The sequence below is a fragment of the Tachyglossus aculeatus genome, chromosome 22, assembly GCF_015852505.1.
Source record: "Tachyglossus aculeatus isolate mTacAcu1 chromosome 22, mTacAcu1.pri, whole genome shotgun sequence".
Taxonomy (NCBI): domain Eukaryota; kingdom Metazoa; phylum Chordata; class Mammalia; order Monotremata; family Tachyglossidae; genus Tachyglossus; species Tachyglossus aculeatus.
This window is the reverse complement of record NC_052087.1, coordinates 19,974,792-20,001,554: the sequence shown is the minus strand read 5'-3', so window position 1 is coordinate 20,001,554 and position 26,763 is coordinate 19,974,792. Positions and strand designations below refer to the sequence as shown.

At 42.4% G+C, this 26,763-nt stretch overlaps 1 protein-coding gene across 3 annotated transcripts; it reads left to right on the top strand.

Annotated features, from left to right (window-relative positions):
* On the top strand, positions 1–25,086 carry ELF5 (E74 like ETS transcription factor 5). 3 transcript variants are annotated; one of them, XM_038764803.1, is made up of 6 exons: positions 1–121; positions 16,386–16,619; positions 18,523–18,573; positions 22,586–22,654; positions 23,766–23,961; positions 24,417–25,086. In XM_038764803.1, the coding sequence occupies exons 1-6, from the start codon at positions 1–3 to the stop codon at positions 24,511–24,513; spliced, it is 768 nt and encodes a 255-aa protein (XP_038620731.1). In that variant the 3' UTR covers positions 24,514–25,086. The 3 variants fall into 3 exon arrangements, with proteins under 3 accessions (XP_038620731.1, XP_038620733.1, XP_038620732.1); XM_038764805.1 differs by lacking the exon at positions 16,386–16,619; XM_038764804.1 differs by lacking the exons at positions 16,386–16,619; positions 18,523–18,573.
* Positions 25,087–26,763: the final 1,677 nt, after the last annotated feature.

Below are 26,763 nucleotides of genomic sequence, written 5' to 3'. Positions count from 1 at the left end.
ATGTTGGACTCGGTAACTCACAGCACCTTCCTACCCAACACAACATTCTGTGACTCCCTGATGTCGTGGACAGACGTGTTCGGGAATGAAGAATACTATCCCACCTATGATCATCAAACAGGTGGGTAAACTGTTTATTCTATTCAAAGGGAAGCTGGAGAGGAAATCAAGCCTGAAATTAGACTTTACTTAACATTGCTTTTCTTATTTGGTGGGAACTGTAATTAGAAAGCTTCAGTCCTGCTTCAGCATGCCTAATGGTGGAGAAGGGTGATGTGAATCAGTGGATAGAGGCAGGGGCTGAAAGTCACGAATTCTGATTCTGATTTGCTGGGTGATTTCAAGGAACTACAGCCTCTCTGGGACTTGGTTTTTCATTCATTCATTCATTCATTCATAGCAATCATCTTTATTGAGCGCTTACTGTGTGCAAAGCACTGTACTATGCACTTGGAAGAGTACAGTACAACAGACACATTCCCTGCTCACAGAGAGCTCATGGTATAGAGGGGGAGACAGGCATCAATATAAATAAATAAATTACAGATACATACATAAGTGCTGAGGAGCTGGGAGGGAGGATGAATGGAGGGATCAAGTCAGGGCCACACAGAAGGGAGTGGAAGAAGAGGAGAGGAGGGCACTTAGGGAGGCTTCTGGGAGGAGATGTGCCTTCAATAAAGCTTTGAAGTCAGGGAGAGCAATTATCTGTCTGATATGAGGAGGGAGGGCATTCCAGTCCAGAGGCAGGATGTGGGCGAGAGGTCGGTGGTGAGATAGATGAGATCGAGGTACAGTGAGGTTAGCATTAGAAGAATGAAGTGTTTCTCCTGGAAAGTAGGCATACCAGTCCTCACCACCAAATTCTCAGTGCCCTTGTGAGGCTTTGTAGAGATCTCTTCAGAAAAACCAAAGTGGTAAATCTCTTCCCCTCAGGCTTAAAGCAGGTGATGAGGCAAAATCTAAGCTTGTCCTAGGAACAGATTGAGCGGTCACCCTCTGACCATTTCTGCCAGGAGAACAGATGACATGAGAAGCAGAGAAGCAGCGTGGCTCAGTGGAAAGAGCCCGGGCTTTGGAGTCAGAGGTCATGGGTTCAAATCCCTGTTCTGCCAATTGTCAGCTGTGTGACTTTGGGCAAGTCACTTCACTTCTCTGGGCCTCAGTTACCTCATCTGTAAAATGGGGATTAAGACTGTGAGCCCCATGTGGGACAACCTGATCACCTTGTAACCTCTCCAGCGCTTAGAACAGTACTTTGCACATAGTAAGCACTTAATAAATGCCATCATTATTATTATTATTATGAGAAGCCATTAAGCAGTTTCACGTTTGTCAAAAGAAATAAAAATACATCTTGCAATACTTCTGGTATATGTTAAGCTCTATATGCCAAGCACTGTACTAAGCCCCAGGGTAGGTACAGGATAATCGGTTAGGACATAGTCCCACATCTCACATGGAAGGGAGAACAGGTATTGAATCTCCATTTAATCCTGAGGGGTCCCCGACTGAAAGTCCCTTTTTTCCCCTCACAGTAGTAGCATTAGTATTTATTGAACACCCACTTGGTGCAGGTCACTGGACTAGCCACTTGAGAAATAACGAATCAAGAAGCGTTGCTTTTCCGCTGAGGAGGAGGAGCATCTACTGTGAGGTATCATGAACCAGTTAATGACCAATTAACTCCTTGAGAGACTTTGCCTCCCACTCACTAACCTGGAAACAGGATGAGGTACCCCTCCCTTCTCAAACCACCTTAGGTGCTGGGGCTTGAACGACCTAAATATGAGATCCTGAGAAAAAAAAAAAGTATGTCTTCCTGTGAGGATTCTTTATAACTTATTCTTCTGAGTGGTTTTATCAGGGAGAAGATTTTGCATATCCCAGCTTTGGCCCAGCCTAGTGAGGGAAAACACAATTTTCGGAACCACATGAAACTGTGTCCCGCAGACAGTCAGAGAGACATGCAAAAACATTTCCACCACAAAGCACTCAGTTCCCCAGAGGGAGATCCCAGCAGGGAGTCAGCAGCCTTCCCTCAAGCCAATGAAGATTCAATGAATTAGAGTAAATGTCTCTCGCTAAGTTTATGAGGGTGACTAATCCTCTCTAGGGGTGAGCCGGGCTTCTGACATCCATCTACCCAGCCCTCAGAATTTTAGGTAAAGAAGGCTGGAGGGGAAATTGCTTAGCTAAACAGCCCCCTAAGGCTCTCTATTAATGTTAATACTCTGAATTCATAAAAGTCCTTGATCTTTCAAAGTCCTTTTCCATAAGAATTAGAGACTGAAATGGGTTTTGTTGGATTCTGCTTCTCCTTGGGGTGACCCTTGGGACTTTGACAGGCAGGTAATTGGTTTTCAGAGCATTCTGTGATCCTCCAGTAGCACCAACTCATAAAACTCAATGTCATCTCCATTTTGCACGTGAGGAAACTGTAATCCAGACCCTGGAGTGGCTTGTCTAGCTTCCCAGGAATTCTCAGGGTAAACAGGACTATGGGAGTCTTCTTTGAATTCTGTCCTCCAGGAGCTACTCACAAAATACATGTCACCCTGGAACCAGGAAGAGTCAAGATCATTCTGGGAGTTGAAGAAGTTGGCAGTCGAAAGTTAACCTCATCCCTGAAGTCTTCCACGTCATCTAGGAGCAGCGGGTCCTAGTGGCCTAGTGAGACTGGGATCACAGAACCTGGGTTCTAATCCCAGCACTGCCTCTTGCCTGCTGTGTGACTTTGGGAAAGATGCTTAACTTTTCTGTGCCTCAGTTTCCTCATCTGTAAAATGAGGATAAATCCTACTCACTCCCGTCTAGACTGTAAGCACCATGCAGGACAGGGACTGTGTCCAACCTACTAACCTTGTATATATCCCAGTGCTTAGAACAGTGCTTGGCACATAGTGCTCAATGAATCTTAAAATAGTAATAGTCATTCACTCCTGCTCTGAGACTAGCTCAAAGACGGCACCATTCAGCCCTCGAAATGTGTGTCAGGACATCTCAAAGAAACTGAGATGGGAGAAGTCAGAAGCAGGAAGAACAGACCCTCTTTGTGGCTCTAAGATGGAAATCCATCTCCTTTCATTATGGCAATTATTGTGTTTACTAACTATGCACCAAGCACTGTGTTAAGCACTGAGATAGATACAAGATGATCAGATCAGACACAGTCTCTGTCCCAACTGGGGCTCACAGTCTGAGAGTTGGAGAAGGAAGGGTTCTTATCCCCATTTCACAAATGAGGAATCCCTTATTCTTCACTTTAAGCAAAGGAAATAATTCACTGTTCCTGCCTTTTAACTAACAGTGGCCAATAATTACAGCATTTATCAAGCACTTACTAGATGCTAAGTGCAGGAATAGTTGCAAGATTACTAGCATGTACACAGACCCCCAACCCACAGAGGCCTTACAATTTATTCAATTCATTCATTCAATCGTATTTATTGAGTGCTTACTGTGTGCAGAGCACTGTACTGAGCACTTGACATCTCTTACCCTCATTTTACAAGTGAGGAAACCAAGGTCCAGAGAGGTTAAGTTACTTGTCCAAAGTAATACTGGAGGCCAGTGGCAAAACTGGGAGTAGAACACAGGTCTCCTGACTCCCAGGCCAATGGAAGCAGCATGACTTAGTTGAAAGAGCATAGGCTTGGTAGTCAGAGGATGAGAGTTCTAACCCTGGCTCCACCACTTGTCTGCTGTGTGACCTTGGGAAATCCACTTAACTTCTCTGTGCCTCAGTTACCTTATCTGTAAAATGGGGATTAAGACTGTGAGTCCCACATTGGACAACCTAATTACCTTTTACCTACCCCAGTGCTTAGAACAGTGCTTGGCACATAGTAAGTGCTTAACAAATACCATAATTATTATTGTCATTATTATTGCTGTTATTATTAGTAGTAGTAATTATTAATTACTATTATAATTATTACATTATATTATTACTATTATTACTATTAATAGGTCACAATTTATTGTCTCATGGATCAAAATGATTTCATTTTGTTTAACTTTAAAAATCAGAGTGACTTCCCTCCTAAATGAGCCTCATACCTAAGTCCCCGAGTCTTTCGATCCACCCTCCTCTGAAGAAGGTACCTAGACCAACTCAAAGCTTTACTTCTCCCTTATTTAGGACATCTCTACTCAAGATGTGTCGGGGCCAAAGTCAATTACACACATGCCACCTTGCCTGCTATTTTAAAAACGTGCAGTGACTCTGTCTGCTAGAAGCAGTACAGTCAAGTGGAAAAGCATGGGCCTGGGATCAGAGTTCCTGGATTCTAATACTGGCTCCACCTCATACTTGCAGTTTGACCCTGGGCAAGTCACATAACTTCTCTGTGCCTTGCTTGCCTCATCGGCAAAATGGGGATTCAGTACCCCTTGTCTCTCCTACTTAGACTGTGAGCCCCACGTGGAACCTGATTATCTTGTACATATCCCCAGTGCTTGGTTCACTGCTTTGCACATTCAATTATTTTTCTTTTCTTATTGTTATTATTATGTCGCTGCTAGGTTGTAAACTCCCTGAGGTCAGGGATCATGTCTACTAATTCCTTTATACTCTCTAAAGTACTTAATACAGAATTCTGCACATAGAAAGTGCTCAATAAACACAAATGAATGATTGACTAGACTACACACCATTCTCCAGAGGATTGTCTGCTGAGAATTCCTAGGATTGAGGATTTCTCCTCTAATAAGAATAATGGTGTTTGTTCTAATATCAATCAATGGTATTTACTGAGCGCTTACTATGTGCAGAGCACTGTATTAAGCACTTGGGAGAGTACAATATAACAGGTAGAACTGTATGATATAATGATGGTATTTGTTAAGCAATGTGCTAAGCGCGGGGTAGGTACAAGATAATCAGGCCTGACACATTCCCTGTCCCACTTGGGTCTCACAGCCTCCACTTTGTTGATTCACTGGGATTTGGGGTTTCTCTAGGCTGCAGCATTCACCCAAGGATTAAGTACCATTCCTCACAAGCCGCATTCTGAACCACTTTACTTTCAATGCCAGATTATTTTCCAATCTTCTGGCCAGCCTCCCTCCCTTCTTTCCAGGGCAGTTTCTAACATTCCTTCAGGGTTGCATTTTTCCATTCGGTCTAAATCATTCCACAGGCTTGGGAACAAAGTGGAAAGTGGTCCTGTGGATAGGGCCAGACCAGCTCTGTGAAGAAACCTGGAAGTAATTTATAATTTCATGAGATGAATTTTTTTTCCCTCTTAAAACTACTCCTTCTTGTTACAAAGCTCTAATTCATAAGACCATATGCTACCTTGTCCCCTCACTGTTCAACTTAAATATCGCCTGGAGCAGAATCCTTTCCAAACTCCTTATGCTAATAAATCATTTTAATTACAGACATGGAAGGGCCTAATCTAAGTCTTCTTCTGACCCAGACTGTCTGCCACCTCATTTCTATCCTTCAAGGTTCTTTGATTCTAGATGTCTTTCAGTCAGCCTGAATCCCCTGCAAAAAAGAAACAATCCCTTCTGCTACCTTATCCTTAAGCTGTCCTAGCCTGCCATTCCTCTAGCTTTCCATCTCTGCCCTAGATGAATGGTTGGTAGATTCCAACAAGAACATGAGAACCCAGGCTGATCCCATCAGCATTACTGGTTTGTTTAGACTGGGTATTTCATGAGCAACCAAATTACAAACCAGACAAATACTGACTCACCCCAAGACCCTGGCTGGGGTCACTCTAGTCCCTCTGACCCTTGGTTTCCCCCTGAAAAAGAATGAAGCCTGGGAGGGGTGATGCACAGAATGGAAAAATAAGACAGACTCTCAGATCATTAATAAATCTGATTAATATATGTTTAGTCTTGCTTTTATTCTGTTACACATTTTATCTTTTTTATGCTATTTGTTAAGCTCTTACTATTTGCCAGGCTAAGTACTGGGGTAGGTACAAGCTAAACAGGTTGGATAGAGTCCATGTCCTACGTGGGGCTCACAGTCTTAATTCCTATTTTATGGTTGAAATAACTGAAGAACAGAGAAGTTAAGTGATTTGCCCATGGTCATATATTGAGACATAGACCCAAGTGAGGGAACTTTTGTAGGAGCCTAGGCAGATAGAGCAATATGGGATAGAGCAGTGTGGCCTATCGGATAGAGCACAGGCCTGGGAATCAGAAGGACCTGGGTTTAATCCCACCTCTGCCACTTGTCTGCTGTGTGACCTTGGGCAACTCATTTAACTTCTCTGTGCCTAAAATTCTTCATGATGAAATTCCCGTTCTCCCTTTCACTTAGACTGTGAGCCCCATCTGGGACAGGGATCAGGCCTGTTCTGATTACCTTGTATCTGCTATAGTGTCTGGTACAGAGTAAGCACTCAACAAATGTTGTTGTTTTATTATTATTATATATCATCCATTTCTGTTCCATGATAAAGTATGTCAACCTAATTTCTTCTTCACTGGTCACTCACACACACTTTTTCATCTCTTCCACTGAAATTTAAACTCCTTTCTTTGCTGCTTTCATAATCTCTGTCATTGTCATTTTTGCCATCAGGCAAAAACTCCTCACTCTCGGCTTCAAGGCTCTCCATCACCTCGCCCCCTCCTACCTCACCTCCCTTCTTTCCTTCTACAGCCCAGCCGGCACCCTCCGCTCCTCTGCCGCTAACCTCCTCACTGTGCCTCATTCTTGCCTGCCCCGCCATCGACCTCTGGCCCACGTCCTCCCCCTGGCCTGGAATGCCCTCCCTCCACACATCTGCCAAGCTAGCTCTCTTTCTCCCTTCAAAGCCCTACTGAGAGCTCACCTCCTCCAGGAGGCCTTCCCAGACTGAGCCCCCTCCTTCCTCTCCCCCTCCCCCCATCCCCCCGCCTTACCTCCTTCCCTTCCCCACAGCACCTGTATATACGTATATATGTTTGTACATATTTATTACCCTATTTATTTATTTATTTTACTTGTGCATATTTATTCTATTTATTTTATTTTGTTAATATGTTTTGTTTTTTTGTCTGTCTCCCCCTTCTAGACTGTGAGCCCACTGTTGGGTAGGGACCATCTCTATATGTTGCCAACTTGTACTTCCCAAGCGCTTAGTACAGTGCTCTGCACACAGTAAGCGCTCAATAAATATGACTGAATGAATGAATTGTCCATTATCCTTCCCACCTCCACCCCCACATACCAACACACCAATCCTCACAAACAGACACCTATCAAGGAACTTGAGAACACTGGCAATGCCATGCAGTATCAGTCCACTGATCCAAAAACCTCGGTTTTCTGTCTGACAGAAAAGGATTTTGGGTGGAACACTTTGCTGTTTCCCCTCTGTGACATCCACCTTAATATTTAGAGCCATACCATGACATTTTTCTCCAGTAATACATTATGAACCTCTCACCCTGTAGCTCTAGACTGTTAGCTCGATATGGGCAGGGAACATGCTCCGCTATTTCTATTGTTTCGTATTCTCCCAAGCATTTAGTACAGTGCTCTGCACATAGTAAGTGCTCAATAAATACAATGATTGATTGATTTAGCCTACAACTAAGTCTGTTCAACTTTCAGTTGCACCTCCTAGGTGAAGCAGTGTTTCTTCTTGTTTGTTTAGAGCTCATCCTCATGTGGTAGGATTTGGTGAACAAGGAAGAGCAACTTTGTATTTGCCTGTCCACAGCTTTTGTAAGCTTTGATTATGTTCCTATTCATACATTCACCCAGACCCAAACATGTGCATATAGATTCACAATCACACAACACATGTAAAAAAGATACATACCGACTGACACAGATAAGCACATACCCTCAGACACTGAAACATACCGCACATAGAATGAAATGGCAGGTAAACTTATATGGGGGAATAAAAAGACTCACTCAATCAATCATATTTATTTAGTGTTTACTCTGTGCAGAGCACTGTACTAAGCACTTGGGAGAATAAAATAAAACAGAGGTGATAGACATGTGCCCTGCCCATAATGAATTTACAATCTGGAGGGAAATCTAGAGATTTCTGTGAGCTCAGTCACTCAGGCATGATTTTTTCCCCACAGCTGAATTGGAAAGACAGCCATGCTGCTTTTTGAAGCAATTCTGAAAATCAGCCCAGGACAAAATCCTTGGCTTAAAGAATGGGTATTTTTCCTCTCAGGCTCTAGTGACTTGGGGTTTTAATTAGCTACACAATGGCAATTCCTCCCGCCCCACATTAGTGCAGGCAATTGAAAAAGAACTGTGCTGTAATGGCTTAGGTCATGATGGTAAAATGTTTCCTAGATTTGAAAATTGGGGAATCCCATGCCTTGGTTTCAGCTCAATTTGGCTATCTTTGCTCATCTCTGATTTTCTTTCATGAGCAATGTATTCTATCTTCTTTACCTACTCCCCTCCAAATATCACCCCTATCCATCCCCACCCCATCAGAAGCAAGAAAAGCTTGTCAATCTCCTTAGGTATATATTTTTTTTCCATTTAACTGCTGGAGTGTGTCAACCTTGGCTCAGTGTTTCCTTCACGAGAACAGAGCTCCTCACAAGGCCAATTCTGGGGAAGTAAAAGGAGAGAGCTGTGAAATAAGGGACCTCTCTGTGTCTGAGACAGCTGCCTGGACTCAATGCCCATCCACACCTTGGCACTTCTCAGAATCCATGAAGTTCTCCTGACTTCCAGAAATAATCTGATGCTCTGAAAAGCCAAAGCAAACAGTGGGGAGGGAAGGGTGAATTGACAAGAATTGTTCCATGAAAAGGAATAAACCTGGGCATTGATAGTGCCAGCAAGTTTGATATTTATCACCGCCAAGGCAAAGTTTCAGACCCAACTGCTGAAGAATTTTGAGGTTAATAAATGTTTCTAAGCAGAATACCAGGAAAGCCAGAGGGCTCCTTATGTTACCTAAAGGTAAGAAGAATAGGTGGAAGAGCAGAGAGCTAAACTATTGTCCTGAGGTGGCCCTTCAAGCAACAGAATGGATTGAGGTACCTAGTGGACAGAGTCCAGAACTGAAAATCATGGGATTCAATTACTCAATCCTGGTTTTCGCACTGACTCACTGTTCGGTGGCCAGGACCTGTGATTTAACTCTGCTGACCCTAATTTTCCTCACCTATAGAATGGGAATAGTGATATCGGCAGCAGCTCACCTTCCCAGGATGTCACAAGGATATGGATTATGTCTCAAATGGTCAGCTCCTAAGACAGGAAAGATGGGGCTGTGCACTTACTTTGAATAGGTGCATTTTTAGTAAATTATTTATGATACTGACAATCATAGCAGACTTCTTGAATGAAAAGGGCTTTAAACATTCAAGAATCAGTTTATCATTATCACTGTTATTATTATTGCTGCAATGGTAAATCACTATAACTACAGCAAAACATCTTCATCTTCTCATCATCAGCACTAACAAGCAGCTCTTCCTCCTGTAGGTCTTTCTTGCCTTCCTTTGTCAATCTTTTTGTTGTGGGCAGGGAACTTGTCTGCCGACTCTGTTTTACTGTGCTCTCCCCAAGAACTTAATACAATGCTCTGCATACAGTAAGCACTCAACAAATAGCACTGACTGATTAATTGATCGGTTGATCACTCTTGGAGTTGACTTTGATGCTCATTCACCCTCACATTGTCAATTAATTAACTCAGTCATGGTGTCACTGCTTGGATCCTAACACCTCCCACCTCATATGATGATGTCCTCCCAACTAATACTTCAGTACCCCTGCACCACCTCCATACTACTGTACTTACCACCCCCTGAGCACTTCTTTACCTATCACCTTACGTACTCTGCTATTTCAGCACTTACTCATCTACAGATCCATCTTTCCATTCTCTTCTTCCTCCTAGCTGTAATTGATTTGGTGTCTTTCTCCCCACTAAATTGTAGCTGAGAGCAGGGAATGTGTCTATCAACTCTGTTGTATTGTATTCTCTCAAGTGCTTAGTATAATGCTCTGAGCAAAGTAAGCACTCAATAAATACGATGGATCAATTTTATTGTTCCCTCTCAAGTGCTTATATTATTGGTTAATCGATATGATAATGCCTCCTCAGGCTCCACAATTCCAAAACCTAGCAAAGGTCACTTATAAATTCCTATACCATCCAGAGAGGTCTCACTCTCATTTTCTTTTTTCCCTGTCTCTCCCTCTGTCTCTCTCTCACCATTTATAACAGTGATTATTATCATGGTATTTATTAAGCGCTTCCTATGTGCCAAGCACTGTACTAAATGCTGAGGTAGATGCCAGATAATGAGATTGGACACAGTCCCTGTCCCACATGGGGCTCCCAGTTTAAGTCTAGTTATCTAAAGAAATGAGAAGACCCTGGTGACAAAGGACACATCCTCAAAGCATCATCTCATCCTCCTTTGCCTTCAAATGGACTTGCAGAACAGGGTCTTTGAGGATTCAAACAAAATCCATTGCCCAGAAACATTACTACATATTGAGGGAAAACCACAGGTTGGCAAGAGACAGTTCAAGGAGACCTTGCCAATATTAAGCAACAGTAATTTCCCTTGAGTGACAAAAGCATAAATAAAAAAGGTACTTTCCCCCTCTGAATTACTAAGTATTTATCACAGGCAAAGAAGTTCTTTAACTGTACTTGCTTTTATGATGTAGTTAGATTAGTTTCACTGACTGGACCCTCAAATATCTTCTGATGGGTATATGGTCCTCCCTGTCTATCATGGCACTGTCTCCAACAGTAACACCAAAGAAGGTTTGGAGAAAAAACGGCAGTTGCCCTTCTCCTTATTCACTGGCAGCAAACTGCTTTTTTTTCTGCCCAGGAACAAAGCCCCTCCTTTAAGTTCTTTGTGAGCAGGGAATGTGTCTGCCAACTCTGTTGTATTGTGCTCTCCCAAACACTTAGTACGGTGCTGTGCACACAGTACTAATATCCTTTGTTTTTATCTCTTCTTCTCCTCCCTTGTTCTTAAACTGTGGAGGAGTGGGAGAAACCTCAGACCATCCAGTCAATTCCCCATTCCCACCACCTCAGTTTGGGGCCTTTCTGTTCAACTCTGTGTACACTGTAGTTCATATTTTCAGACGGATTTCCTCTGAGGATGGGGAATCCGAGTGACCTTCAAACACAGACAGCATGTCATGACTTAGTGGAAATAGATATTCTGAGAAGCAGCTTAGTCTAGAGAAAGAGCACGGGCCTGGAAGGCAGAGAACCTGGGTTCTAATCTTGGCTCCGCAGCTTGTCTTCCCTTTGTGACCTCAGGCAAGTCACTTAAACTCTCTGTGCCTTTGTGCCTCAACTGTAAAATGGGGGCTCACGGCCTGTTCTCCCTTCTACTTAGACTGTAAGCCCCCTGTGGGTCTATCCTGATTAACTTGTGTCTACCCCGGCACTTAGAACAATGCTTGACACAAAGAGCTTACACTTATTAATATTATTATTCCTCACAAGTTATGTAAAGACATACTTTCTCTTCAAATCCTGTTCTTTTTCCTTCCTCAGTCAGTCATATTTATTGAGCACTTACTGTATGCAGAGCACTGTACTTCCTCAATTCCTGTCTTTCTTCTAGTGATCTCCACTCCAGATTTTTTTGCTTTCCTGAGTTGACTCATTTTTGGATTTTTACAAGCACGTTTTTGAAGGTTTACTAATTGACCTACTCCCTCCCTTTTTCTTTTTACCTTTTTCTCATATTTTTCTTTGCTCTCACTCCTCTAACTCTCCTACACTTCCACCAAGAGGCTGCTGTTTGCCTGTGGTCTCAATGGTAATAGTGCTAAGCAGCAAACCCAGGAGACTTTGCAATACTCTCCTCTTCAGGCGTGGCTTTGGAAGGCCATTAAGTGAGACAACCCCCTTGGAGAGCACCATCAGTTAGGGTGGCGCCAGGCTATCCACGGGTAACGATCTGAAAGCTGCCAACTCTCCCTCCATTGCAGTCAGGCAGTGGTACCTGGGTTTGCAGGGGCCTACGACGGTAAAGACATGGGTCTGTAGTAACAGCAGGAGGTGTGTTGAGGGGAAAATTGTTTCCAGTGTGTTGGGAGGAGAGGGGGAGGATGTCTCCCTTCAACTGTGAAGAAATGCTCTAGGTTCACATGGACTTATGCAGACTTTTGTTTGACATCATTCCATTATGCTGCATGCCTGGGTTAACCCATTCAGCATCACTTGGCTCAGCACATCCTCTTTAAGGAGGATGAAGCTGGCTCTGTTCCTCTTGATTGGTTTCTTTTGTAGCTCTCCTGCCTTCTTTACCTCTGTTCTCCTCTTTTCCTTTTTTCTAGATTTTAGCTAGAACATCGTCAACTTAGACTACAACCCCTATGTGGGGCAGGGACTGTATCCAACCTGATTATCTTGCATCTACCCTAGTGCAGAGGATGTGCTGGCTCTGTTCTTCTTGATTGGTTTCTTTTGTAGCTCTCCTGTCTTCTTCTTTACCTCTGTTCTCCTCTTCTCCTTTTCCTAGATTTTAGCTAGAACATCGTCAACTTAGACTACAACCCCTATGTGGGGCAGGGACTGTAACCAACCTGATTATCTTGCATCTACCCTAGTGCTTAGAAGAGTTCTTGACACATAGTAAGCACTTAACAAGTGCCATTTAAAAAACATATATATGCTAATGAAATTAGAAATATTCTTAATCAATAGTCATAATATTGTCGATTAGCAGTAATGACAAATGAAACATTGATGAAAAAGAAGCAGTGTGGCCTAGGGATAGAGCAAGGGCCTGGGAGTCTGAAGGACCTGGGTTCTACCCTGGCTCTGCCACTTGTCTGCTTTGTGACCTTGGGTAAGTCACTTAACTTCTTTGTGTCTCAGTTACCTCATTTATAAAATGGGGATTAAGACTATGAGCTCTATGAGGGACCGATACTATATTACCTGATTAGGTTGTCTCTACCCCAGCACTTAGTACAGTGCCTGAAACATAGTGAGTGCTTAACAAATACCATTTTTTTTAAAAAAAAGGACAGCTAGACTAAATATATGGAGGGCATGAGACCCTATTCCAAGAAACTGTGGGGGCAGAGACAGACACACTCAATTCGCAGGACAAATTTGATAGTTATGATGGGTATTTATGGATCATGCAGAAGTAACCCAGTAACCACTCAGGATTTTTGGTAGGACAGATTCATTATGGGAACCAAAGGGTCATAAGAGAGGGAAAGGACCCCCAGAGGTCATCTGGTCTCATCCCTTGCTTCCAAGCAGCTGAACAACTAAACCCTCAAGCACAAATGTCTGGCCATTATCTAAGAGGTCTCTCAAAATAGGAGTCAGTATTCTAGAGCTCTCACCCACAGTGCTGTTATTCAAAAGCCAACTTAGCACTGAGAAATAAAAGATGCAAGAATCAGACAGTCATCCTTGCACTATATTTTGCTAGAGCCTTGCCCAGAACCTTGCTAGAATTTTGTGTCCACTTTTGGACAATGCATTTTTTGCCAAGGATGTGGAAAAGGAAAGGTTAAAAGAGTGACAAAAATGACTAAGGAAGGGGTGAATAGGTTCTGAGAAGCTAAAGGACCACACGGACTCACCAGGTTTAGTGATCTTTCAGAGCAAAATTAACAACAAATCATCCTGGACAGCCTGGGGGCAAAGGACTGGACCAGAAGACCTCATGAAGACTTACCAGTTCTAATATTCTAGGATTATCTGATATGATCTGTCACTATGATGGAAGGGATTACATTAGTCTGGTATGGTTTGCTTTTCATGAAGCAACAGTATTTGCTCCCTAGTCTCCTAAGAAGTTCCAACTGAATGTAAATTATCTGGTTATTTGTTCAGGCATCTTCCCAGTTATCAATATTAAGCTGACTGGTGTGCAGTTTTTGGTAAACAGAGAGTTCCAACATGTGCCAACTTCCAGTCTTTAGAGACTTTCCCTACCCATTATAAGTTCCCTTATGAAGGCTAGTGACTTCATATAACATCACCAATTGTCCAGCTACCTTAGGACACATGGCATTGGGTTCTGCTGATTTAAACAGTCTGTTCCTTAAAGAGTTTTGGTGGGGTTTTTTTTTATTTGTTTCCCTCCTCTAGCATGGCTTTTAAACCTTCCAGTGCACATGGGATTTGCTCTGGTCACCTGCTGAAAATTTATCTTCTTTGTAAATCAATCAATGGCAATTATTGAGCACGTACTGTGTGCAAAGGACTGTACTAAGTGCTTGGGAGAGTACAATACAAATAAAGCTGGTAGACATGTTCACTGCTCACAATGTAAAGGCAGATAAAACACTTAAAAACCTCCACTTTCTTCAAGTCTCCTGTAATCAGATTTCCTTTTGCAGCCCATCTGGTTTGGGTGAGGAAGTGGGTTAACATTTATTTAGTTTCTCCTCTTATATCTGATGTAATTAATGATGATTTTGAACTCATATCATGACAGCTGAAGCTTTAGTTTCCTTTTGTTTGTTTTTTACATTTGGCACCCATGCAATGGCGTTGTTTCTTCCTAGTCCTCTTTTGGGAGCTAACATAGTTTCTGCTTTTTGAAGCTTTCCCATTTGCAGACAGGAGGAGAAAAGACAGCAAGATAAAGAGAAAGAATGTTACAAAAGCAAATTTTAACAGACTTTTGATTTAGTCAGCTTGTAGTTTGGCTTCTGGTCCTCCTTGTTCACTGATTTGGTTGGTAATGTGTCTACCAACTCTGTTTATTTGTACTCTCCCAAGCACTTAGTACAGTCCTTAGAGAAGCAGCATGGCTTGGTGGAAAAACATGGCCTTGGGAGTTAGATGACAGGGGTTCTAATCCCGGCTCCGCCACTTACCTGCTGTGTGACCTTGGGCAAGACACTTCACTTCTCTGTGCCTCAGTTACCTCATCTGTTAAATGGGGATTAAGACCGTGAGCCCCACATGGGACAACCAGATTACCTTGTTTTGTTTTGTTTTCTGTCTCCCCCTTCTAGACTTTGAGCCGGTTGTTGGGTAGGGATTGCCTCTATCTCATGCCGAATTGTACTTTCTAAGCACTTAGTACATTGCTGTGCACACAGTAAGCACTCAATAAATATGATTGAATGAGTGAATGAATTACCTTGTATCTACCCCAGTGCTTAGAACAGTGCTTGGCATATAGTAAGTGCTTAACAAATACCATAATAATAAAAATGATAATAATACAGTGCTCTGTAGACAGTATGTACTCAATAAATACCATTTTTATGGTATTTGTTAAACACTTACTATGTGCTAAGCACCCCACTAAGCACTGGGTAAATACAAGATAATCAGGTGGTATAAAGCCCCTGCTTCTCATGAGGGTCAATGTGACCTAGTGGAAAGAGCACAGGCCTGGGAGTCAGAAGACCTGGGTTCTAATCCTGACTCTGCCAATTGCTTGTTATGTGACCTTTGGCAAGTCACTCAACTCCTCTGTGCCTCAGTTTCCTCAACTGTAAAATGAGGATTCAATATTACTCCCTCCTACTTAGACTGTGAGCTCCGTGGGACAGGGACTGTGTCCAACCTGATAAAACTTGTATCTACCCCAGTGCTTAGAACATTGCTTGGCACACAGTAAGTGCTTAACAAATACCATGGAAAAAAAATAAGAGGGAGTAGGATTTAATTCCCAGTTTTTGGATGAGAAAACCAAGGCTCAGGGAAGTGGATTACCCAAGATCACACAGCAGACAAGTGGCCGAGCTGGGATTAGAGCCAGGTTCTCTGCACTCTTTCCTCTAGGCCATGCTGCTTTCCTCTTCCATGTGGACAATAACAAATTTTCCCAAGATGGATGAGGAATCACCAGCCTACTACTGGCTGGAACAAGATGAAGTTACAAACTTCATTTTGCAATAAGACAATTTCATGTGATCCTGGAACATTTCTTCAAGGGGAACCTCTCACCCCTGCTCTTGCTCCAGGGTCACTATGCTCCCCTTCCAGATCTGATTGGACTCTGGCACCATGTCTGAGCTGCAGAACTCGGCAGCAGGGAGTCATGACCTAGTGAAGCACCAGAAAGGAGATAGACCAGACTGTCCATTGCTAAGCCAGATGACTGTTCACCCTATTCTAAACAGGCAGGATTCAGAAAACAAACAGCCTGAAATCGCTTGACTCACTTTTACTCTTTCTTGTGTATGGTTAAAACCTCCTCTTCTCTCTTCATTCTTCCATTTTTGCCCCCTTACTCATTACAATCCTTCAGGTATGTTTTAGGATCCTCCTCTGCTCTTCAATAATATGACAGTTGGATAAAGCGGCCACGGGGCTATGATTTTTTTGAGTTTCTTGAATGACAGTAAAGATAAAGTTAGACAGTTGAAACAAAACTAGTGTAGGAGCTCTTTGGACCAGAAAGTTTCACATGAAAAATCCTCTGCAAAAATTCAACTTTTGGTCTCTCTTCTCTTATAGCCTGTGATTCCTACTGGACATCCGTCCACCCAGAATACTGGACTAAGCGCCACGTCTGGGAGTGGCTGCAATTTTGCTGTGACCAGTACAAGCTGGATGCCAACTGCATCTCTTTCTGCCACTTCAACATCAACGGTTTGCAGCTTTGCAGCATGACCCAGGAAGAGTTCATTGACGCTGCGGGGATTTGTGGAGAATACTTGTATTTCATCCTCCAAAACATCCGAACGCATGGTCAGTGCTTCGGAGATTGGATAGGAGAGTTCTCTAGAAATCTACTGCACAATAGACCCAGTTAAATTTGTGATGTTGCGCAGAGGCATTAACAATAGGCAGTATGGGTAGCTTGTGATGAGAGCACACAATCCCACAATAAACGGTTTCAGGCACCATTGCCCTCTACTGGCTTCCTGTACAAAGTGACCTGAACCGTTTAAATAGTAGATTGTTGAGCCCTCAGTGAGTGCAATAGAGTGTACTAAACATTTGGGAAAAGCACAACAGATGAAATACAACAACGACTTCCCAGTCGAGTGCCGCAACCTATAGCCCATTCCTCATTGCCTTCTGTGACCTGTTGGTAAAGAGATTGGTCCAGCAGGGTCATCTCAGGGGGAGGCTGGGCCAGGACAGATGCTGAGATTAGCGGAAATGAGGTGGAGAGGAAGAGGAGGATGCTTTGAAGCCCCAAGTCTTTCTGGGGCAGGTCATCCTCAGAACTGGACAGGGTTTCAAGATCTTTAGGACAGCCGTGCAAGGCCATACAACCCTCCCTCCGCCCCAACCATGTGTGTCACTCACTATAGCGGATGGCTGAAGTTTAAGTGAGGCGACTGAACTGACCTGGAGGAAGGCCCCATAATCACGGGACTCTTTAGTCCTAGCCTCCTCCAACAAGCAAAGCAGCATGGCGCAGTGGATAGAACATGGGCATGGGAGTCAGAAGGTCATGGGTTCTAAACCCGGCTCCACCATTTATGTGCTGTGGGATGTTGGGCAAGTCACTTAACTTCTCTGTGCCTCAGTTGTCTCATCTGTAAAATGGGGATTGAGACTGTGAGCCCCAAGTGGGACGGGGGCTGTGTCCAAACCGATTTGCTTGTATCCACCCCAACACTTAATACAGTGCCTGGCACATAGTAAGCACTTAACAAATACCATGATAATAATAATTATTAATATTAAAAACATCTGCCCTTAAGGAAGTGGGCAACAGCTCTTTTGTATGGTATTATCCCAAGCACTTAGTACAGTGCTCTGCACACAATAAGCACTCAGTAAATATGATTGATAGAGTGATCATGTGACCATCCCCAGCTGTTTCTCACTACTGAAAAAGCTAGAGAGTCTTTAATAGCCCTATTAGTGTTTACAATCCCAGCACCAAGAACCCTGCTGAGCAGCAATAAATTCACTTTATGCTGATTTTGCAGAAGTACATGACTATAGCTAGAAAGATGGAAGTCTGGCTTGAGTGGCTTAGGTTGAGTACAAGGCGAAACATTTGGAAATGAGTGTATACTACAGCAGGATGAATTTAGATTCCTGTACATGAGCTATTAAGCCCCGGAATCTCCTACTCTGGATAGACTCTCCTCTAGGAAATTTTAAGATGTGAACTGGTCAGATGCTAGGAGATGGACTACCCACCTCCCATGGTGGCTCCTGGGAGGAGGGAAGGAAAGGAGAGGTAAGCCCCCAATCCCGACCCAACTAACACATCTTCTTCCCCGCTAACTCACTGCTGTGGTTCCTGGAAGAAAAATCAACTGGATTTCAGAGATATTTGGGAATGAGGATGAATGTGGTAGTGTGGCAGACAACATTTTTTTCCCTTTCATTAATTGAAAATGAGACAAAAGTCATCCAGGTAGAAATGCAGCCGGAATGCCCTTTACCCCTATCAAATATTGTTTTCTGGGGCTACCCCTGGTTGAGGTCCCTTCTCTCCTTGAGAGTCTACAAATCAGTGAAAAACCAATGCAGCATCTAAAGAAAACAGCTCATACAGCTCACCTCCACCCCATTCCCAGACCCAATTCAAGGAATTGTATGGATGCCCAGTCACTATTATCCCATAGCCTCTCCAAATGAAAGCAGAATTGCTTGTTGTGTTTCTCTTGTTTTTGTTTCCTAGGTTATTCCTTTTTTAATGACATTGAAGAGACCAAGGCCTCTATCAAAGACTGTAAGTAAAAGGCTAAATTCCCAGAGATGCTGGTATCTGGGAAACCTACTTCTGTGGGCCTGGAATAATGACTGCTCCCAAGCTAACACAGGGATGCCAAAGATCCTAATTACAACCTTTCAAGTGTTTTAGGTGAATGCCCCCCACACCCCAGAAGGCAAAATTGGTGACATCCCTCACTAACTGATTCATAATTGTCAATCCCAGTCTTACTAAACTTGTTCCCAAGGTTTGTGAATATCACTGAACACTGTGATATGAGACTATTTTTTCATTTGTTTGTTTTTAAGATATTTGTTAAGCTCCTGCTATGTGCCAAGCACTGTTCTAAGCACTGGGGTGGGTACAAGTTTATCAGGTGGGACACAGCCCCTGTTCCACATGGGGCTCACAGTCTAGGTAGGAGGAAGTAGGATTTAATCCCCATTTTACAGATGAGGAGACTGAGTGAGGAGAAGGAACTTCTCTGTCACACAACAGAGAAGTGGCAGAGCCTGGATTAGAATCCAGGTCCTCTGACTCTCAGGAGTGTGCTCTTTCCACTAGGCCATGTTGCTTCTCATGTTCTTTTTAAACTGCTACAAAACTCCTCACTTATTGCTCCTCAGACTTTACCCTGGGACTAAGGAAAATCCTCATTGATATTATTATTAATATTGTTTTAAGCAATTATTTGTGCAAAGCCAGGGCTTTCCCTGAGGGTCAGGGAAAGGTTTTAGGCTATTAATGTAGATTCTGTGAAGGAGGAACTGGCAAGACATATTGAGACTTGTGAGCCCATTGTTGGGTAGGGACCGTCTCTATATGTTGCCAACTTGTACTTCCCAAGCGCTTAGTACAGTGCTCTGCACACAGTAAGTGCTCAATAAATACAATTGAATGAAAGAAAGAATGAATGAATGAGAAAGAAAGGACTGAGCAAGTTCTGTATGAAACAACAGTATGAGAAAAGCAACAGCTTCACTTTAGGGAGGGAAATAGCCCTTGAATTCCCCATCACTCCAGCAGGGGCCATCATTGGTCTAATCGATCAATCAATCTATCAATCGTATTTATTGAGCGCTTACTGTGTGCAGAGCACTGTACTAAGCGCTTGGGAAGCCCAAGGCGGCAACATCTAGAGACGGTCCTACCCAACAATGGGCTCACAGTCTGGAAGGGGGAGACAGACAACAAAACAAAACATGGAGACAGGTGTCAAAATCATCAGAACAAATAGAATCAAAGCTATATGCACATCATTAACAATTAGAATAGTAAATACGTACAACTGAGCCACGCTGCTTCCTTAGAGAAGCAGCGTGGCTCAGTGGAAAGAGCGCGGGCTTTGGAGTCAGGGGTCATGGGTTTGAAACCCGGCTTTGCCACTTGTCAGCTGGGTGACTCTGGGCAAGTCACTCAACTTCTCTGGGACTCAGTCACCTCATCTGTAAAATGGGGATGAAGACTGTGAGCCCCCCATGGGACAACCTGATCTCCTTGTAACCTCCCCAGCACTTAGAACAGTGTTTTGCACATAGTAAGCGCTCAATAAATGCCATCATCATTATTATTATTATTAACAATAAATCTGTATAGATATATATACAAGTGCTGTGGGGAGGGGAAGGAGGTAGGGCGGGGGATGGGGAGGAGGAGAGGAAAAAGGGGGCTCAGTCTGGCAAGGCCTCTTGGAGGAGGTGAGCTCTCAGTAGGGCTTTGAAGGAAGGAAGAGAGCTAGCTTGGCAGATGTGTGGAGGGAAGGCATTACATTTATTAAGTGCTTACTGTGTGCAGAGCACTGTACTAAGCGTTTGGGAAGTACAATGCAGCAAGAAAGAGAGACAATCCCTGCCCACAATGGGCTCACAGTCTAGAAGGGGGGAGACAGACACCAAAACAAGTAAATGGTTATCAGTAGCATCTTTAGAAATAAATAGAATTATAGATATATACACATCATGAATAAAAATAAATAGAATTATCATTATAAATATGTATATATATATACACATATACAGAGGCTAAGCCTTTCCAGTGTTCTTTTGTTTTTTGTATTTTAATGATATTTTTAGCACTTACTATGAATTGGGCACTGTATTGAGCAGTGGGATAGATAAAAGCTAATTAGACCCTGTCCCTCATGAGGCTCATAGTCCTAATCCCCATTTTACAGATGAGGGAACTGAGGCACAGAGAATAATAATAATAATAATAATGATGGTATTTGTTAAGCGCTTCCTATTTGCCAAGCGCTGTTCTAAGCACTGGGGTAGATACAACATAGTCAGGTTGTCCCACGTGGGACTCACGGACTTAATCCCCATTTTAAAGATAGGGTAACTGAGGCACAGAGAAGTTGTGACTTGCCCAAAGTCACACAGCTGACAAGTGACGGAGCCGGGATTAGAACCCACAACCTCTGACTCTCGAAGCAAAGTGACTTGCCCAAAGTCACCCAGCAGACAAGTGGTGGATCTGGGTTTAGAACCCAGGTCCTTCTGTCGCCTAGGCTTCTGCTGGATCCACTAGGCCATGCTGCTTCTCCAATAGTAGGAAAAGCTGGCTTGCTCCACTTTCACAGGACATGTCTTCTCTCAGGTGATGGTCTGTGGGAGAAGGAAAGAAAGGTGTTACAGTCTCAGGCACTTCCCAGGAAACCCTGGAGTTCTGAATCACGTGACTGTGACCAGTTTCTGCCTGCCCTGCTGCCTCACCACTAACTAGTTCTGGGCATATGGACCTGTCTGTCATCGAAGCAGCGGTGGTGCTTACTCGTCCTCGAGTCTTAGGAGGTCCAATCTTTATGCAGTCCTTTGGGTCCTTGCCTCCAGAGGGCTGTGGATGGGTCCCCGGTCATGAAGCATGGGGTTGGGTGGTTCAGTGTTCCTGAACTGGGATTTGGAGTATGTGCATTAGGTACTTTAGAGTCCCAACATGGCTGAGGAGTCCTTGGTCTCTCCCTTAACACTAAATTACTCCATCCCTTAACAACCTAATGTCAATACGGCAGCAGGGTGTCAGGACCTAACCTGAGATGTCAAGGGCTGTTTTTTGTTTGTTTGTTTTTATTTTTTAAGTGTCTGCCTCACAGGACATGAATTGTGAAACACATTCACATAAAAATATTTACAAATAGGGTCGATTAGATAAATAATTGAACGTATGGCTTGTTGGAGCTACATCTCCTGTGTGAAGTTGGGCAAGTCAGTTGACTTCTATGTACCTCATTACTTCATCTGTAAAATGGGGATTAAGACATGAGCCTCATGTGGGACATGGACTGTGTCCAACCTGATTAGATTGTATCTACCCTAGCAGTTAGTACAGTACCCAGCATATAGTAAGTGCTTAACAAATATCATAAAATAATGTACAACTTGAATAAACCTATAAGCAAACAAGCTTGAGAATGGGTGTAAATAAGTTCATAAGGGCTAGAGAAGGGTGATGGGTTTAGGTGACTCAGGTTGTGGGGAATTTAAAATGTCTTCTATAAAGCTGAGTACACAAAGATTAGCTTTGGGAAGTCACAATAGAAAACCCACAACCCAAGTGACAATAAGGGGCAGAGCTGACATTACAGCAAGCCCAATTATTCCACAATGAAAATACCTGCGTTTTTTATGTTGCTATATTTCAGAGAAACACCGCCTGTTCACAGGTTAATAATTCACTTTGGTCTATCTTTACAGCCTAACTTTTTCTCTCTCTTTAAGAGATAAAATAACCCAATAGATAAACTATACAGTTGGACTCAGTGAAGCATAGCATTTGATCAGATGAACAGGTAGAATGTTTAACCCCATAATCACTTAGTTTTCCTCACTCTTCATCTCCACCAAACACCCTTCACAAGTGTTTGAATTCAGTGTATTTGTTTGATATTTGCATTGTCTGTACACTTTTACATATTTACCCTCTTCTGTGCCATCTAGTTAAGATGCAGAATAGAGCTGGTACAAGAATCGAGCTTGCAAACATGCACATTTGGATTTCGGTCAATGCTTTCTGGTCATTTATTCCATTTCAGGTCCCGAAACTACATGTTTAAAAACGGGTGGCATCAAAAGCCAGGAATGTCACAGTCATGGAAGAAATGGTATGTTTATTGGGAAATAGATTTCAAATGGAGACTGAAATATTTTCACAGATTAGTGCTGTTTTTCCTATGATCCAAACATCACCAAAGTGCCTACTTCTGGTCCAAGCTTGGCTATGAGTTTGTTGGAGAGAGTGACTGGGGAAAGGGGTAGGGGAGAAGGAAGGGGAGATTACACAAAAAAACTTGGTTTTAAAGGCTAGAGCTGGGAGTTTCCAAACTTGGTAGTGGCAGGAGCAGGGTGGCTTTAAGGCCTCCTCACTCTGTTTATCTATTCTGAGATAAATATTTTCTCTCCTATTAAAACTGTTGGAAGCTACTGAACACCTTCTGTACACTTTTTCCTTCTCCCAGAACAGTGTTACAGTTCCTCTGTGCTCTTACTGGAAAAAAAAGAGCTGCTGGAACTTAACATTTGGGTAAAAATAAACATTAAATGATGGTTGTAGTCCTGAAGTCAATTTTCCCCAAATTCTGAAATGTCAATCAATAGAAGTATTCAAACATGGGAGTCACTTCTAGTTTTGGGAGCATTGTATTTCAAAATAATATTTTTATGTTACGTTGTTTCTGGCCAGGTCAACTATCCATCCTTCACTTCAAAAGGTATTAATAAGGTTATTTTATTGCTCAGTGGCTCACCTTTCTCCAAACTAAAGGCAGGTTTACCCACCACAAAGCTGAGGTCATCTGGCAATAATCCAAATTATTTTGGCTGGGAAGAGGAAAAAAATACTGAATCGTTTCCAACATGGCTAGGGAGCCCTGGTTGAAATGAACTTAAAAGGATTTGTGAAGCTTCTTTCACTGGAGTCCTCCAATTATATAATGGAATCCATTTTATGAAATAAAAGATACCAGTCACACAACGCAATATAAATTTGGTATCTGTTCAACCAAATTTTTCAATCTGTTCATTAATAGGCGGATCTGTCAGAGTATCAGAAAAAAATTCACTAGAAGTTAAAGTCCAACAAGAGAATTGATTAAATTACAATCCATAGACAAGGGAGGATTACTCCTGTTAAAAGTAAATGATCACTAGTTCCTGAAAAATTGATGCACTAAAAAAAACAAAAACGTAACTATGCCTTTTTCTCCTTCTACAAAGGCCTGCAGAGTTCTCACCTGTGGGAATTTGTAAGAGACCTCCTCTTGTCTCCTGAAGAAAATTGCGGCATTCTTGAATGGGAGGATAGGGAACAAGGTATTTTTCGGGTGGTTAAATCAGAAGCTCTGGCAAAGATGTGGGGACAAAGGAAGAAAAATGACAGGATGACATATGAAAAACTGAGCAGAGCTCTGAGGTAAGTCAATATCTTGAATTATCACCAGATTTGAAGTTACATAAAATAGACAGCCAAACCTAATTATACTGTTTACTTTTTACTTGAAAATCAAAAAGGTCAAGAGACAAAACTATGGCTCTTTCAGTTACAGATAGGATTATGGTCAGTAAAATGACACTACCCGCTTCTGGTTCTTGGCGGTATTCATGAGGGATCACTCAGAATTGAGGTCACCTCACACATGTTCACACAAAACACATTTTAAACTGAGCACAGTGAAGTCCAATCTTCGAGACGTCTGGGAAAGTTTTAAATGTAAACTGAGCAGAGGGTGTGAAAATACCAGTGTAACAAAAATAAAGCTATGCCATTTGAGAAGACTGGGGCAGGGAGTGTTTTCTATTATGTGATTTTCCTACGATATGCTCTCTGGCAATTCTCTCCCAAGTTCTCCTTCTGTTATTGTCTTGCAGGTACTATTATAAAACTGGAATTTTGGAACGGGTAGACAGAAGGTTAGTGTACAAATTTGGAAAAAATGCACATGGGTGGCAGGAAGACAAGTTATGATCGGCTTCATCCATCAGGCATGTTTTATGGATTACATATAAAAAAATCAGATTGTGACAGACATTTGAAAGTCCTTTTCGTCTCCATGTCCTGAAGAAATTTCTACGTGTCAGCTTCCATCTAAACCCAATGGGTTGCTGTCTACTACTTTTAGAGACAGGCAGCAGCAATATTCTAAGAATGCTAATTTGGGGGTTTCTCTTTCAAGACACAGCTGCTGTACCTCAAGAAAGCATAATTCCCCTAGTCATGATTCTCAGAACAATAAAGATAAACAAAAATCTCCCGAGACTGCTCAGAGGCGAAGGGTGAAATTCTGTCATTCAACACTCACTTGGTCCGATTTTTAGCCCTCTGGCGGCTCAAAAAGAGAAAGGTTATAGTTTGTAGTTCATAGAGATGGTGAGAAGTCAGTTTTTTCAGTGATGAAAATCTAAGACTTGACTTAGCAGTCACGCCGGAACACTAACTGAAATTAGCGCAGTATTCTATAAACTGATAGCAAAGTTTCCTAACTCCACCTTTTTTACACTTATCCAAACTCACAAACTATATTTCTGTATCAACCATACACTAGGCATTTTAAGGTTCACTTCATTAATATGTTGTTGAGATTTCTCCCCTAATCTTTCCCCTGCAATTTGAATTGGAGTTAATGAATCAAACAATTCATTAATCAAAAAAAAAATGCTCCACACTTTCTGTCACCTCCCTTTCACTGGCTGCTCTAAAACAGATCATGGTATTTGGCAGACTTTTGAAGTTCAAAAAAAAAACACACTTGTGTCTGTAACAAAGGTGTAAAGGCGTTAAGCTCTCATACTTGCACATGCCTTAAAAAAATAACCCTTTGCAGTCCAACTAAAGAGTACATTGTATTACGCATTTCATTGCCTGAATTGAACTCTCAAAAAACACATTTTCTTGCCAGAAAAAGTGAAGGCTAATGAATATCAAAAACTTTCCCACACTGAAATCTGTACTGACATTCTCTTGGTCACTGGTAACCAGTGACTGAGATGCTTGTACTGTATGACTTGCTGAACTAGTATTCGCAAAGCAATAACCAACTCAAGGCACTGAATTACAATATTGCTGAAGACAACAGTGGTGAAAGTTTTGCGCAAATGCTAACTTGTAAAAACAAATGCAATATGTGAATGACTGTAAAATCTATTTTTGGATTCATGTGTTTTTCAGGTGGACGTAGTGTATAACAATGTGAATAAAATATTTAACATCTAAAATGTTTTCTTTTTTTTTAAGAAAAAAATGGACAGGTTTGATTGAAATTCTTTTGACTTGTTTCATAAAGGGAGATTGTGTTCAATTCCCGCACTGAAAACCTAGGGAATTTTAAAAGGGAAACCAAATATTATATTTGAAATACTTGCTAGCCCATTTTCTTTAAAAGTATTTGTTAAGTGCTTATCACATGTCAAGCACTGTTCAAACCATTTCCTAACACGGCTTCCCAATGGCCTTTTTTTAACACAGCAGCCCTGGCTCATTTGGTTTGTAGGCAGGGATCAGGTTCTAGAGCAGTGGCAACCTTAGGAGCAAGTGAACAACAAAGTCCCAGGGTAATGAAAGTGACGAGACATCAAAGAGGTAGAGAAACAGTGTGACCTAGTGGAGAAAGCACAGCCCTTGGAGTCAGAGGCCCTGGGTTCTAATCTCAGCTCTGCCTCTTGCCTATGGTGTGGTCTTGGGCATTTTTCTGTGCCTCAGTTTCCTCATCTGTAAATTGGGGGCTAAATTCCTGTTCTCCTTCACAGACTATGAGCCTTATGTGGGTCAGACACTGTGTCCCACCTGATTATCTTGTGTTTACCCCAGTGCTTTGTGCCAAGGGCTGTACTTGGTACTTAGATATGGTGGGGACAAAAATCTTTAATCCTGGCTAGCAGTTCAGTGGAATAAACTAGTCCCTAAGTATTCCAAGAAGTCAGCCTCAATCAATTGATGGTATTTGAGTGCCTACAAAGTGCTAGTAACAGTACAAAGCCTTTGAGAGACTAGAGCAGTAACAAAACATATATTCTCTGCCCATCTTTCCTGCCTGGGGGTACAGATAAAAATAATTTGCCAGTAGTGAAAGCAGGAGGAAGAATAAGGATAAAACTGAAATAATAATGAGTGTTTACTTTGTGCAAAGCACTGTGCTAAGCCCCAGGGTAGATACAGGATAATCAGATCGGACACAGGGGATAACAGGTATTTAATCCCCATTTTTTTACAGATGAGGAA